Source organism: Cetorhinus maximus, chromosome 18 (assembly GCF_964194155.1).
Source record: "Cetorhinus maximus chromosome 18, sCetMax3.hap1.1, whole genome shotgun sequence".
NCBI lineage: Eukaryota > Metazoa > Chordata > Chondrichthyes > Lamniformes > Cetorhinidae > Cetorhinus > Cetorhinus maximus.
The window spans coordinates 48,209,817-48,225,528 of NC_135896.1; the positions used below are offsets into that span (position 1 = coordinate 48,209,817).

Below are 15,712 nucleotides of genomic sequence, written 5' to 3' on the forward strand. Positions count from 1 at the left end.
TTTAAGGAGCGTCTTAAAGGAGAAAAGCAAGGTAGGGAGGGAATTCCACAGCTTGGGGCCTAGGCAACTGAAGGCACAGCTGCCAAACATGAAACAATTATAATTGGAAGTTGCACAAGATGCCAGAATTAGAGGAGCACATATATCTGAGGATTGTGGGGCCTGGAGGAGATTACAGAGATAGGGAGGGGCAAGACCATGGAAGGATTTGAAAACAAGGACAAGAATTTAGATATCAACATTGCTTGACTGGGAACCAATACAGGTCAGAGAGCAGAGGATACAGTGCCTTATATAAACTTATCATGGCTCTGTTCTTTTTCTAAAATATAAAAATACTGTTCATCTTTCCTTTGGCTTCATCTACTGTATTTCAAGGAGTTGGATATTTATGGCCCCAAACCATCCTCCAGTGTCTTCCCATTGAGTGTATACTCCCACTTCTTGTTTTCATCCCACAAAGTATTATCTTGCAGTTTTCCACATTCATTCCACTTTGTCTTTGTCTTTTGTGCTCCTCCTAACTGTTTTCCAAAGCTCCCACTTTTTGTAATCAGCAAATTAAGATTGTGCTCCCTATACTCAAGTTTAAAATAATTTATATATACCAGAACTGACCTTTGAGGCACACTACTTCAACCCTCCTTCCATCCAAGAAGTACCCATTTATCCTAATTCTTTGTTTCCTGTTCATCAATTAACTTCCTATCCATGTAGCTACGTTTCTTCTTGTACCTTGTTAAGCCTCTTCTAAGAATCCTCAATGAATGTCTTCTAAAAATCCATACATACGTCTACTGCATTCTATTTATTTATGCAGTTAATAATTTAAAAACTAGTAAATTTGTCAAATGGAACTTGGCTTCAATAAGTTTATTTTGGCTGCCTTTGGTAACGCTTGCACTTCTAAACCCCTACTTAAGTGAAATGAATGCATGATAGTATAGATTTAATGCTGTAATTTAATTTTAAATTCATATGCTCCTAGTAAAATTTCACTTGGGTGGGCTGAAAGGACTAAAGAGCTTCACTTGGTTTAGGACATAATCAGATCCCTTGTTGAGGTTACTGTTTAGTAATCTATTACTTTTGTTTAACAACAATGATTGATTCATATTAATGGATGACAGATAAACATATTTTCTCAAGTACCTAATTAAAGTGCACCATTTTTGCATCCTTTTCACAAGCTAATTTTGAGTGCTACAAGATGATTTTTACTTGCAAAAGTTCTGCAGCATGGTCCTGTATACTGCAGCATAAATATTACATGGGAGAAAAATATTTTTCATAGTGCTCAAATACTACAACCTTTTTTGATTTTTGAGCAATTTAGCAATATGTATGTATCTCTGGTATACAGGTACATTGATTCAAAATGCATGTTGATCCAGAATTCAAAGTGTTGATCTGGTCAAACAGTACATTCCGTGTCCAAGTTATTTTCTGATAAGTATTCTCTGATTATTGACACTGGAAGGTTATGCTTTAGTTGTACAGGGCATTGGTGAGACCACATCTGGAGTATTGTGTACAATACTGGTCTCCTTATTTAAAGAAAGATGTAAATGCATTAGAAACAGTTCAGAGGTTTACTAAACTAATACCAGGAATGGGCTTAAGAGGAAAGACTGAACAGGTTAGGCTTGTATCTGCTGGAATTTAGAAGATTAAGAGGTGACTTAATTGAAACCTTTAAGATCCTAAAGGTCTTGACAGGGTGGATGTGGAGAGGATGTTTCCTCTTATGGGAGAATCTAGAACCAGGGGTCACTGTTTAAAAATAACGGGTTGATCATTTAAGACAGAGATAAGGAGAATTTTTTTCTGAGGGTTGAGAGTCTTTGGAACTCTCTTCCTCAAAAGGTGATGGAAGCAGACTCTTTGAATATATTTAAGGCAGAGCTAGATAGATTCTTGATCAACAACGGGGTGAAAGGTTATCAGGGGTAGGCAGATCAGCCATGATCTTATTGAATGGCGGAGCAGGCTCGAGGGGCCAAGTGGCCTCCTCCTGCTCCTAATTCATATGTTTGTATGTTCACAACTTTAGTTGGCAGATTTATATATGATTTCATTAACGAAGTGGAAACTGAATGTACTATTTATAATTAAACCTGTAGATCCACAACGGGGTCTCTGTTAAAACCATTTATTAGTAATATTTTTGGAAAAACTCAGCCAATAATGTGGTATGGTTTGGTATGCAGGACTGCTGTCCATATGCTAAGCTCAAGAGCTCTAACAAAGTGAACTGTGTCTGTGTGCCATCTGCTTTGCATGTCTCTTAAATAGCTTATTAGTATAGCAAACCTTGAGGCATTTCCTTAAACATCACTTTCCCAGCAAAGTACAGTTTTGGGTTGACTTATGGTAAGATTTTAGTTCAATGCAGTGAAAGCCTCTCCAGCCTGTCGTCAACTGAATAGTAAGTTTTATATTCATTTGGTAGGCAAAAGTTAAGATTTTTTTAGCTGAAATAAAATCAGTCTGCGTTTGTTCCAACAAAAAAAGCACTATAAGTCTTTCTACATCAAAGCTTTAATCCTTTTCTGAGTTCTAGTTACTTGATACCTGAATTATCACAGCTTAAACCTATAATTTGCAACATTTTTAGAGACATGTTGTATAGAATTGGTTTTAAATGAATTTTAAGTGGTTTACATATTTATTAATTTAATTCATTTAGTCCTGCAAATGTTGCCTTCAGTTATTTATTTCAGCATTCTATTTTAAACAAAAGTCCTCCCTCAAATATTGTGGTAACTACAGAAGTAATTCACTATTTTCTGTGTTTGTTAGATGGTAACACCCAGTGCAGACAAAAACATAGGTTTATACTATATAATATTATTGCCAATATAAGAATAAGCACCCATCACCTAACTTACGTTTTGCAGTCAACTATCTCATCCGATGTTCAAATGTTAACAATTTTTATTAAAAAAACAAATGTAATGTTCAGTGTATAAAAGTTCTGAAATATTGCTCTAATTTGCCCAATAGAATTAAATTGTGTTAATGCATCTCCAGATTAAAATATTGTGCCAATTTGAAAGCGCTAAAAAACCATATTCAGTGCTTCAAGTGCCTTAAATGATGAATGGGCAATAGTGTATTGATGAATCATAGCACTCTGTTACAAAGTGGTCGGATGAAGAATTTTGACCAAGGCTGGGGTAAATTTAATATTTAAAATGAAGGTGGAGGGAAATCTGGATATTTTAAGCACACTTTCAGTTTTCTCCTGTGAAGAATAAGACTCAGGCAATTAAGGTTACTTTTACTTTCTTGTATTGGATTTTTATTGTTAATTGTGAAAGCCAAATATATTCCAGCTTGAGATTCTGCATACAGGCTAGTTTTTCAGTCTAGGAAGGTGGGAGCTGTCTGTTTATGTAACCACTCCTCTTAGAGTAGTTCTAGCATCAAGTGAAACTGCAGTTGTTTGAATGGTGACTCAAATTGTATATTTAACCAACCAAGGAGACCAGAATTGAACAGAATAGGTATTTTTTTTCATGGTCCTTCCTGACCTTTGTATATTAGATAAGAGCTGATTTCAGATGAGATACCAGGATCTTAGTAAGAATTTTATAAATAGAATTGGAGAGGGGAGCAATTAATTGACCATTCCCTTTTGAGATGCAGCAACCTTGGCTTATTATGGAACATGAGATTGGATATCATTAGTGGAGTAGAGAAGTGTAGAAGCAGGTGTCTTATTTACAAAGCACTTTGAACCATCAGGGCCAGGAGCTTTGTCTGCTGAAGAGAAATTTAATAACTTTTGAATATCTCATCCGCTCTTCCTGAATTGTTAAACCTCTCTTTCTAGCTCCTTCATGTAATCTTGCGTGTTGAATATGAAATTAAGTTTGTCTTCCTTGCATGCCGTATCAAACTCCTCATCTTCTAAGGAATTGTTCTTCAAATGTTTAAATCCTTGAGACTAGAAATCAGTCCACCTCATATTTTGGGCACTGGAGCCATGATTTGCAACCTGCCTGTGCCCATTACAATCAAGGTGGGCAGCAACACGCAAACTTTGTGTGCCCATCTCATCTTAACGATTGTGGTATTGACCCAAACAGCTCCAACACTGCAGCCTGCTCCAAAATGTTGCCTGCAGCCCCTGCACACAGCCATAGGGCCCAGCAGCTTTGTTCGACCATCTGGAGACCAAAAGCCAGTATTTCTTACCATTTTCTCAACATATACATATGTTCAGTTTACTGCATCACTTAAGTGTTGACATTCCTCTTAGTTAACTTGTCTACCCTTTTCTTGCTGCATAGCTTTTGGAAGAGGTCAAACCAAATCATGACTGATTTTTTTTTCATACAAGCACATTAATACAAGTCTAGAAATGGGCTGACACTTTTGCAAAGTATTCAAAACTAACATTTTTCCCAGAGTTAGTAATTGACACCATATGTTGCTCCTGAAATACTGATAATATAGTTGCAAAAGAAATTTTTGAAGAAAGTGGTCCTCTTTTAAAATAAATTTAATGTCACACTCTTGGGAACATTAAAAATAAATATTAACTTTTATCTGGAATTTTGAAATTGCGCATTGATTATACTACGGCTGCAGGATCCAGTAATATTTATTTTAAGAAACAGTCATTTAAAATGATAAGTGACCTTGAATAGTTGCCTTCTGGTACAAGCACTTCCAGTCCAGCCCTTCAGCCAACACGTTCCTGTATTCTACTAAAATGCAAAATCAATGAGCGGAGTTTTACAGCACCCATCAGTGCACTTACAGGTTGCGGGGGGGGGGGGGGGGGGGTGGGGGTTGGATCGTAAAATAAAACGAGTAGCTTTACCATCATCTTGCTACCACCCATACGTGTCTCCCATATTACATTGGGTGGGGAAGGTGTCAGGCAGATCGCCCACCCTAGGGCCTATTAAGGCCCTTAAGCGGCCAATTAATGGCCACTAAAGGGCCTCATTCCACCTCCACTGGTAATTTATGTAAGGTAATTTACGGAGGCAAGACGGGCAGTCCAACAGTTTTCACTGCATGGGCTGCCGTCAGGCCGACCGGAAGGTACCTTCTTTGGGGGGTGCCCTGTGTCCATCAGAGGCACCACTCAACCCCAACCCCCAGATCATAACCCCTCTTTAACCTCCCGCCCCCCCCCCCCAAAGCCCTCTATTACCTGGCTTACCTGAAGTCCGGGCTCCAGACACTTCTTCCCTGAGCACTCCCTGTAGCCCCAGCAGTGGCCACTGCACGATCCTGGCACTGCTGGAGTTAGAGTGCCAGCCAATCAAATTGGCCGGCAGCTCTCTAGAGCAGGACATGCGCCCAGATGGGGGCAGAAGTCCAACTCTGAATCAATTAAAGCTGTTCTAAGCTGGGGATGCCAGGTTCAAGACCGCTTTTCCATTGAGGGATGGGAGCGCAGGCAATACGTCTCCACATAAAATCCAACCCAGTGTTTCCAAGAGTAAGTTGTATTTTTACTATTTTGAAGCCAAATTTTGTTTGCATTTTTTTAAAACTCTGAATGTTTGTCCTGATTCCTAAATGAAAATTGTATTGTGTAGCTTTAAATAAAAATATTAGATTGTACAATGGCGTATTGCATTTTATAATCCATCAGCAATAAAACTGCAGAGTACTGACTTTGCTTTTAACTTTCAGATGGCGTTGACAGAACCTCTACTATCTAGAAGGTTGAACTACACCATTGGTGCTGGCTCTGAACCACAAAAGTAGCTGCAGGTTCAGGCCACAGTTCACAAGTTCCAGCCCCATGCCCTGGACAGGGTCAACCGATGTCTTGTGTTATGTTTCTGCAAGCTGTAATGAACATATTTTTGTGCAAGAGTCTGGATTGTTACTGTATCACCAAAACCTGGAATATTGTCAGGTCAAACAAGAATAATTCTGTCCATGAGAGAGGTTTTGCAGTGAAGCACCCTTAGATGCCTAATACTGAGGAGGCATAATTTATGTAAGCAGAGCAGTTAGTGTAGATATGGCAAATGAATGGGGAGACCTTTTGTAGTGACGAGGGAAAATCGAACTTGAAGCAACACAACAGTGATTGGCTATATTTCTGTATTTTGAAAAGTTATTTAAAAAAACTATAAACTTGTACTACAAATGTGTGACCAAAAGTAAGAACAGATCACATGTAAGGTGTCTTTCATATTCATTGCACCTGATTGGGGTCATTAAACTCTTTCCAGAATTGTCATGAAGGGAGATTTGAAATGAGTGATTTAAGTATAACTAAATCAAATTTACATATTGTTTACATAAACATAAAGGGTACATAAACATTTTCAGGTATGCCATTGTGATTTTTATTGTTAAAGCATTTTATTTTTTCCTTCTGCAATAGCAGCAGGTTTGCTTTTTTGATTAGCAGCAAGACTATGCTTCTAGGGGATATTTGGTCATTTTAAAAGAAATTGTAAATGTAACTGCTAGTCCTAAATAGGTACAAATGTTAAACGTGATGAAATGAGAGAGGAGGATTTGGAATGTTGTTGAATGCAGGAGACTTGTGTAATATGGTAAGAGTTAAAGTTAATCGGCCTTGCAGTTTGTTTAACTGTCGGCAAGTATGCTGCTTGCTCTTGTTTTGCTTTAGATTTTTGCCACCCCAACCCAAAAACCCTGATATTTACAGTTAAAGCAAAGTTGATTCAGGATCTGACAACATGTATACTGTGTGTTTTTCCTGCCACTTCCCCCAACTACATATGCAAAATAAGTGTTCAAATATCTGCAATCTAGAGCTTCAGCATCTGAGAGTGAGAGACAGTCTAATTTGATGATTAGTACAACTATAAGGAAAGGAAAAGGCAAGCGCTGAGAAACAACAGAAAGAAATGGGATGAAATTGAATACGCATGGATATAGTTTTGTCAGAAAGGGAGTTGGAAATGCAGTATTATAAATGAAATTGGTGAAAAAAGTGCTAAACTATACACATAATGCATTTGTTTTTGCAGTGAGTACAGCTTCAGAAAAGGTAATGTGACTGCATTCACATTAACACATCCTGTTTAACGAGAGTCCTAAAAAGTATTTACAAATCAGAATTGATATTTATTCCTCCACTGATTTATAGATGCAGAGGTTATCTATTAATTAGATGTATTATTTTAGATATGTTATGTATTAACTTGCTATGGCTGGTAACCATGAGTATGTCTCAAAATATTAACATCCATTTAGTTAATTTTTTAATATTGCTTATTACTATTGACAAGGTATAGGTTAAATATTTACATAGCAACAAAAATTTGTTTTGCTAAGAAGTGCTGTCTAGTGAATTAATTTTAACACGTGGCTTCTGTCTTGAAAACACTGACGCCATTCTCTGTTTTTCTGTTGAGTCCTGTATTGACTGCAGGTGTAGAGCTTGATTAATACTATCCTATGTAAAATGAATTATTTATGAAATGATGATTGCATGCATATAAGGCTGTGAAGTCAAACATCTAGAAATAAAGCGGCAGTGCCTTTCCTTTTGTATCTTCCACCTATCCCAAGTGTTAACTGTTTTATACAGAGCAAGGTAGCACCACCATTACAAAAACAAAGGTGATAAGACATATTCTTGATATTTATAGTCTTTGTTTTTGTTTTGTTAAATGTTGTGCACACAGGATATCTCTGCAAGCCCAGCACAAAGCCTGGCCTAGTAATTGTTTTGAATGTGTTTGAAGTGCTTAACAACTTATGGACATTGAAAAACTTAGTTGAAGAGCCACACAAAACATTTATTCTACTGTAGTTAGAGCTGCCAGAAATGGAGGTTTTCTGTAATTTCTGCCAGGTTGCTGTGATGCCTTTGAGAGATTATGGCTAGAATGCAAGACATAAAATAGTGAAGATATTTTAAAAGTTCTGTACATTTACAAAGGCAGGTCTTGCAATAGATGTGTGTGCACTATATATAAAACACTAAATAAAAAAATTAAATTGTTTTGTACAAGTCATCAAAATTTGCTATGGTGGCTTTTATTTTTTGTATTTCTTTATCTTGATTCAGAAAATAGTGAATGTTTATTCCTCTGGGAGGAATAGGAAGCAACAGCAACGCTAACAGTAATGACCTGGATACTTCCTCCCTTTTTTATTATATTATACCCTATATATTTATGAACAGTTTTGTTGAAGAGTTCAATGTAGAACCTCTCCTCTCTTTAAAATACACAGTCCCGTATTGCTTTCTTTCCTTTGTTGCATGTCAGGCAGAGGCAATCCCTCATTGTAAATGCATGCATGCTTATGTTCCTGTTGCCCTCTGTAAAGAAGGTAGTGTACAAGAAGTATGTTTCTTGCATAGTTACTGCTGCACATAAATGCATATTTTTACAGTTTGTCACCTTATGGAAAAAGCACGTTTGTTACATGTTAAAGCTTTATGACAAACACTAATATGTTTTACTTGCTGTTCTTTGCAAGTGTATAGTTTTCAAATGTTCTTGTTTAAATTTACCAATGAATTACTCTTGTGACTTAAACAGCAAACTTGCTACAATGTATTTATTACTCCCATTTCTGTCACTTAACTAAAATGATGGTTATTTCATATCAGCATTATATTGAAAGTGAAGGGAGATGATTAATACAAGTTTTTGTAACACTGGTGTATGTGTCTTTTTTAACTGCAAAAATAAAATACACGCATCTAGTTTGAACATTCATTATATATGGAAGAAAGAAGCTTTATGTAATCAGTCGTGCTATTGAAAAGAAAAATAGGCAGAAAGCATAAGGCAACAGCTGTATTTTCTCCCCTTTTTGTGGGTCTTTTCATATCCTACATCATTCTCTAGTCAAGAAGGCAGCAGGAAAAGCTACCCTTCCTCTTATACAAAGTATAAGCAGGTAGCTAGAACAACCCAGGTTGACTTGGCCTTCAAATTATTTCTCACTTTCTCATTTTCTTTCTTTTCTCTCCTTTTGGGAAAGTGCATCCTTCTGAGAATAATTACAATGTTTCAGACTGCAAATAACCCTCTATTCCATGGAGAATGAGTTGGAGCTAGAATGTTGTAGATGACTATTGCATTCACAATATGTCATCTAGAGTGAATTCACCATTGAATTAATGATAAAGTGAATTACTCCTTTTCGGCTGTGGACATGGGATAGATTTTAGTGAGGAGAAGGTGTGGGTTGTGTTAAAACCAATCAAGGCATTTTTAATTTCCTTTTGCTAATCAGTTTTGATATTGACTCAGTTTTCATGTAACATTAGGTCTATGGATTTCCCAGGCTTCCTGAAACACACCAATGAAACCAAGGTGAATACACAGCAGCAAATACGGGGTCTGAAGCCAAAAATGCCAATTAAATGTTCAGTACTCACAGCTTCTCTCTTACCTGCTAGTGGGAAAGGTTTTGTTCACAATATTTCTGCCTTGATGTTACTTTCTACACTTTGGAGGTTTTCTACATCACATCAGGATGAGTGCTGACTTAGATTGGACCTCCGAAGAGGATTGAGATGACAAGCAGCAGCACCACTGCAGCTCACTGCTCATAGACCTGTAGCTGCACAGGAGACAAGAGGGGGGAAGCTTGCGTGAGGTACAATCCAGAAAGTGGACTACAAGCAGAGAATCTGTTTCTTTGACATGTCTGAACAACAGTGACCCAAGCTTTTGTACCAGAGGTTGGACATCTAAAACCTTCTAGAAGAAGGCCTGCTGTCTAGTAGTCATGTGTTACTAGTAGCTGTCAAAGCCACCTCTGTGCTTGACTTTTTTGCCTTTGGATTCTTCTAGCACTCTGCTGCAGATGTATGCAGGATCTCCCAGTTCACCATGCACAAATACATATCACACATCTGCTAAGGCCTGCAATTGCTTTCAATGTCAGCTGTGGCTCAGTTGCTAGCAGTCTTGTCTGAGTAATAAAGGTTGTGGATTCAAGCCCCACAAGCAGCAGCATGAGGGAGAGCAGAGCGAGGTATAAGGAGCAGCAGCAGAGCAAGACTAACAGAGAGGTATAAAGATGGTGGCCGAGCAGCAGTGAGAGCTGAACAATACTGGTGGTGGGATGTAAAGAATGGCAGGAGAGCAGGCCATAGAGCAGCAGCAGTAAGAATGGATATAAAGGGCTAGGGGTTTTGGGGCAACCTAACCGCATTCAGGAAAAACAGGAGGGAAAAAGATCGAAGTGTGATGCCATAGGAAAGGAGGTAAATGATTGGTTGGTAAATATTTTCTCTAAACTAGGGCACTCATTCAAACTAGGAGCCAGGAAATCAAAGATTTCAATTGGGTTATGTATAACAGTAAGTAGTTTATAATGACTATTAGCAAAGAGCAGGTTTAGAGGCATTAATTAAAATTAATAGTTTAAACAAGGTATGAAATAGATTCTAAAAGACGGAATAGAATGGGCAGCTGAGATACATTGCTTGCAGTTCCTACACCATGTGGGCACTTCAGGACACTTCATGTGTCTTAGAGAACCACGTGTAGGAAGTGTCTCCGGCTGCTTGAACTGAGTTTCCAGCTTGAGGTGCAGCTGGAGTCATCGGGGAGAATGAGAGTTTCCTGGATTGTGCTTTCCAGGAAGGTGGTCACCTGTAATGACACAGCAGTTGGTAAAGGCTGTTATTTAAAATCCCAGAGGGAAACTTTAAACAACAGTCATAACCTATATTTTCAATTGGTATGTTTTGAGTTGCAGCTCTAAATTCAGGAATAAGACCACCAGTTTTCGAGAGGTTTTTACATCAAACTAAATGAGACCTTTATTAATTTACAACGAATTAAACACATACACATGGCTACAAATTACTATCATAACTTTTAACAAATTCCCAAATTAATCTTCACTAAAGCAACAATAACCAATAGACTTAAACAGACACCAGTCAAAGCATTTTTCACCTTACAAATTCAACATGAGGTTCCTTTCAATTTGTTCCTTTGCAGACGATTGTAGGCTTGCAGGCTTTGATCTTGCATGCCTCTGACCTGCACACACAAAACTCCTTTCTATTTTACCCAGCCTTCCCCTTTGAATGTAAATCTTCATTGTATCACAAGGCCCTTTGAACCCCTTTCATAGTATCAGTTTTATTAGTAATATAAGCATTGCTTGGTGTCTCCTAGCTAGTTGCAAGATTTCACTCCCACTCTTGCATTTTGTTGAATAGAGCATTCAAATGTCCCCTCTACCTACTGTTTACATCTCAAAACTAATATACATCAAAGCACCCAGACTAGCTGGCTTTAATCCAATTAACACACAGACCCATAGACTAAACCTCTACTTCTAAAAAAAATTCCAATAACATTATATACATTAACATCACTTCCTGACATCACCCCACAGGCATTGAGCACCTAGGTTAGGAGATTGGTGGCCATCTGGAAGACTAGGCAGAAACTGCAAGAGCCTTCGGGGTGTGTGCCATTTTCAAACTGGTACTCAGCTTTGAGATTGCTGGGGGTGTTGACACATTTAAGGAGTGCAGTCCAAGCCACCAATGGACAAGAGACTACACTGGAAGGAACAACCTAGAGTAGAATGCAGTTATAGGAGATTCCATAATTAGGAGAGCATTCCTGTAACGATCATCATGGTCTGATTCTCCTTGGTGTCAGGGTAAAGGAGGTCATGGAGAGGTTGAAGATTATTATGCAGGGGAAAGGGAGTGACCCAGAGGTCAGTACCAACAATGTGAAAAGAGTGGGTATTAAGGTCCTCCAGTCAGATTTTCAGGACCTTGGAAAGAATTTTTAAAAATAGGATCTCATTCAATCCCTGGATTATTATAGGAAATATGGAGATAGGATAAATTTGAGGCATGGTGCAGGAGGAAAGGCTTCACATGCCTGGGGCATTAGGCTAGTTCTGGGGCAGGTACCACCTATTCAAAAGTTGCAACTTGACAAGCAGGTGGGTGATCAACAGCATATATGAGGTAGAAAAGAGAATATGCAAAAAAATGAGAGCGTTGGATAGTGCAAGAGAAGGAAGTGGTATCTTAGATAGAAAAGGACTAAGAAGGGCTACGAGAAATACAAGGACAGATTTAGAAGGCATGTAAGGCACAAAGCTGGAATAAGGTTGGTGAGCAATAAGGATAAATGTGGGAATGTGATGTAGTGGCATTAATGGAAATAACTTAAAATGTCAAGGATTGGACACAATATTCATGGATACAAAGTGTTCAAAAAACATACAGAAGTAAAAAGGGAGGTGGAGTGGCAGTGCTGACCAGAGAGGACATCGTAAGCGTTGGAAAGATTGTTTTTGAGGAGGGAGTGAGGGCAGAATCCAGAGTGGTGATATTGCAGGACTTTAATTATTAAAATATCGATTGTGATTATGTTAAAGGAAAGTAGGAGGAGGAATTTCTGAAAAGTGTTCAGGAGAAGAGTAGCAGGATAGTGATACAAGGAATGATAACCAGAATATGACAGGAAGGGATAGCGTGTACAAGCACAAGTGCTCCAGGAAATAGGGTCATAATCATGAAAAGTGGCAAAAAAACGATTAAAGGCCTTTTATCTGGATGCACGCAGCATTCGTAACAAAATGGATTAATTCATATCGTACTCATTTCTTTGTTAGTGCTATGAGCCATTACATTGACATTGTTGCAAAATGATCAAGGCTGGGAACTGATTATTCAAGGGTATTTAACATTCCAGAAGGATAGGAAGAAAAGGAATTAGGGTAGCTTTGTTAATATAGGATAAGATCAGTACATCAGTAAGCAATGATCTTGGCTCAAAAGATAAAGATGTAGAATCAGTTTGGGTGGAGATAAGAAATAACAGAGGAATGAAGTCACTGATGGGAGTAGTTTATAAGACCACTCACAGTAGCTACACTATGGGACATTATAAATCAAGAAATAAAGGGAATTTGTAAGAAAGGTACTGCAATAATCTTGGGTGATTTTAATCTTCATATAGATTAGACAAATCAAATTGGCAAAGATAGCCTTGACGATTAGTTCATAGACTGGATACGGGGCAGTTTCTTAGAAAAATATGTTCTGGAACCAATCGGTGTGGTGGGGGGTGGGAATTGTTGGAAGCTACTTTAAGACATGGTAGTGTGCAATGTGATGGGATTAATTAATAACGTCATGGTAAAGGATCCCCTATTGAGTTTTAGGATGAGAAGCCTAGGTCTGAAACTAGTGTCTTAAACTTAAATAAAGGCAAGGCATTACCATCACTGAAGCCCCCACTATCAACATCCTGGGGGTTACCATTGACCAGAATCTGAACTGGACCATTCATATTAATATGTAGCTGCAAGAGCAGGTCAGAAGCTGGGAATTCTGTGGAGACTAACTCACCTCATGACTCCTGAAAGCCTGTCCACAAGTCAGGATTGTGATGGAATGCTCTCCCAATTGCCTGAATAAGTGCAGCTCCAACAATAATAAAAAGCTTGACACCATCCAGGATAAAGCAGCCCGCTTTATTGGGACCCCATCCACAAAATTTCACACCCTTCACCACTGACACACAGTGGCAGCAGTATGCACCATCTACAAGATGCATGGGACAACACCTTGCAAACTTGTGACCTCTACCACCTAGGACAAGGGCAGCAGATGCACAGGAATACCACCACCTGTAAGTTTCCCTCCAAGCCATGCACCATCCTGACTTGGAACTATATTGCCATTCCTTCAATGTTGTTGGGCCAAAGTCCTGGAACTCCCTAACAGCACTCTGGGTGTACCTACACCACATGGACTGCAGAAGTTCAAGAAGGCAGCTCACCATCACCTTCTCAAGGGCAATTAGGGATGGGCAATAATGCTGGCCTTTAGGCTTATTTACAAATGCTGGCCTTTTAGGTTTATTTACAATACAGCCAGCAGCACGTGTGCTTTCAACTCCATCTCTATACTAACTGTGGAGGTAGGCAATGCTGCTAACACATTAGTTTACACAGATCATGTGATCTTACATCACAGATATTCTTAAAGGTACGGTCCAACATTTAACAAAAACATAATTACTACATTCCTCCCCATTTAACTTTGCTACACATATTGTATTTACAAGTATATTTATCTCATGACATTATAATTTTTACATAGGGCATAAAATTTACAAGTTCAGTCTTTCAGGTGGTTTGCTGATTCATGTGGAACATCACAGCTCAACAACTTAAGATTCTTTTTCAGAAACCACATTCTCTGGAACTGCATGAACATCAGGTACCTCGGTGGGCACTTGCAGTTCAGTGTCTTCCACTCTGATAGAGACATCAGACATGTCAGTCCTTGGTTGAGCATCTTAAACAGGCAACACTGGCTCAGTAATGGTTACAGGTGGAGCCATATCTTCTTGTTGTATCTCTTTTTCTTAAATGGCCCATATGCTTACGGGTGATCTGGCCCTCTACTTCCACGTGGTATGATAATGGTCCGGTCACTGAACTTACTTTACCCGGTAACCACTGCAGTCCTCCACCAAAATTCTTTACATATACTGCTTCTCCAACAATAACTTGTTTCTCATGAGTAGGCAAGTCATGCACAGCTTTTTTGTTTCCTTGACCTTTCTTCACTTTCTCCTCCAAATTTGGAAATATTAGGCTCAGTCCTGTCCTAAGACAGCATCTCATCAACAATTCTGCAGGTGTTACTCCTTTCCTTGGGTGTGGGGGGGGTTCTGTAGTGAAAAAGCGTGCAAGCTTGGTCTCCAACGAATCACCCGTTAACTTCTTCATATTTGCCTAGAGCATCTAGAATTCTTTCCAGATAATGCCTTGGAAGTAACTTGTACCTCTTTGATCAGCATCATCATCCAGCAAACCATTTTGAGGGACTGGAATAATATCAAAGCAGGCACAGTTTGATAATTTGTTTATTGCCTCCTTCAATTGTTTATAGGTGCTACCAGCCATTATTTTATTGCCTTTTCGGAAACTCCTTCCTTTTTGCCTTCTTTCTACCACAGAGTTCAGTCTCATACTCCATTTTGACTTCACTGTCAGCCAGACTTCCCCCAGGTGAAATCTCCTGGTCTTAGTTCAGTAGTTTTTTCTGCTGTTCTTCCATGTTTTTGTTTGAGATAGGCTGCATTTCTTCAGGTTGTTGAGTCCTTACACACTCCTTTTTTCATCCTGTGCGGCCCTCAAACTCTTCAGGCTCTTTCTGCTATACTTTGCCTTGTTCCTTTTTCAAGGCATGAACTCTTCCAGCTTCCTTTTGAAATCTCACTGGCCAATCAAGGTTGATTTCCCTTAACCAGTTTTTCCCTAGAAGGCTTGGTCTTCTGCCTCTCAATACCATCACTGGTAGCTGTGTTGATTGGTTTCTATAATAGACAGTTGCTCTGCTGATACCTTTTACTTGGCTTTCTTTGCTTGTGTACGTTTTCAGCTTGACAGATGTTTGTTCCAAATTTAATTGATGTTCACCATTATTTAAATATCTGAAAGTGTATTCTCCAACTACAGCAGTGGAAGCTCCCGTGTCTACCTCCATTTTTACTGGTTACCATTGTACCATAACAAATATTGGCTCTGTCTTCCCAACTTTCATGTTAAACAATGAATAATTGTCAGAATTTGTTGTTTCAGGCTCTTCTACACTGTAAATTTCATTGGGCTTCTGTTGTTTGAAAGCCTGTTTAAATCTTTCTTTGCACTGTCTCATTATGTGTCCACTTCTGTGACAAGAGTAACATTCTACTTTTTTAAACTGCCAATCGCTAAAAGACTGATT

General features: G+C 38.7%; 1 protein-coding gene across 5 annotated transcripts in view; it reads left to right on the plus strand.

Moving 5' to 3' along the window:
• Positions 1–8,629, plus strand: part of samd4a (sterile alpha motif domain containing 4A) — a 230,985-nt gene extending 222,356 nt beyond the window's left edge. For all 5 annotated transcript variants that reach the window (XM_078562637.1, XM_078562641.1, XM_078562638.1 and 2 more), the window contains one exon: positions 5,662–8,629. In XM_078562637.1, coding sequence (XP_078418763.1) covers positions 5,662–5,690 — 29 coding nt within the window. In that variant the 3' untranslated portion in view covers positions 5,691–8,629. The remainder of the gene's footprint in view (positions 1–5,661) is intronic.
• The last annotated feature ends 7,083 nt before the right edge of the window (positions 8,630–15,712 follow it).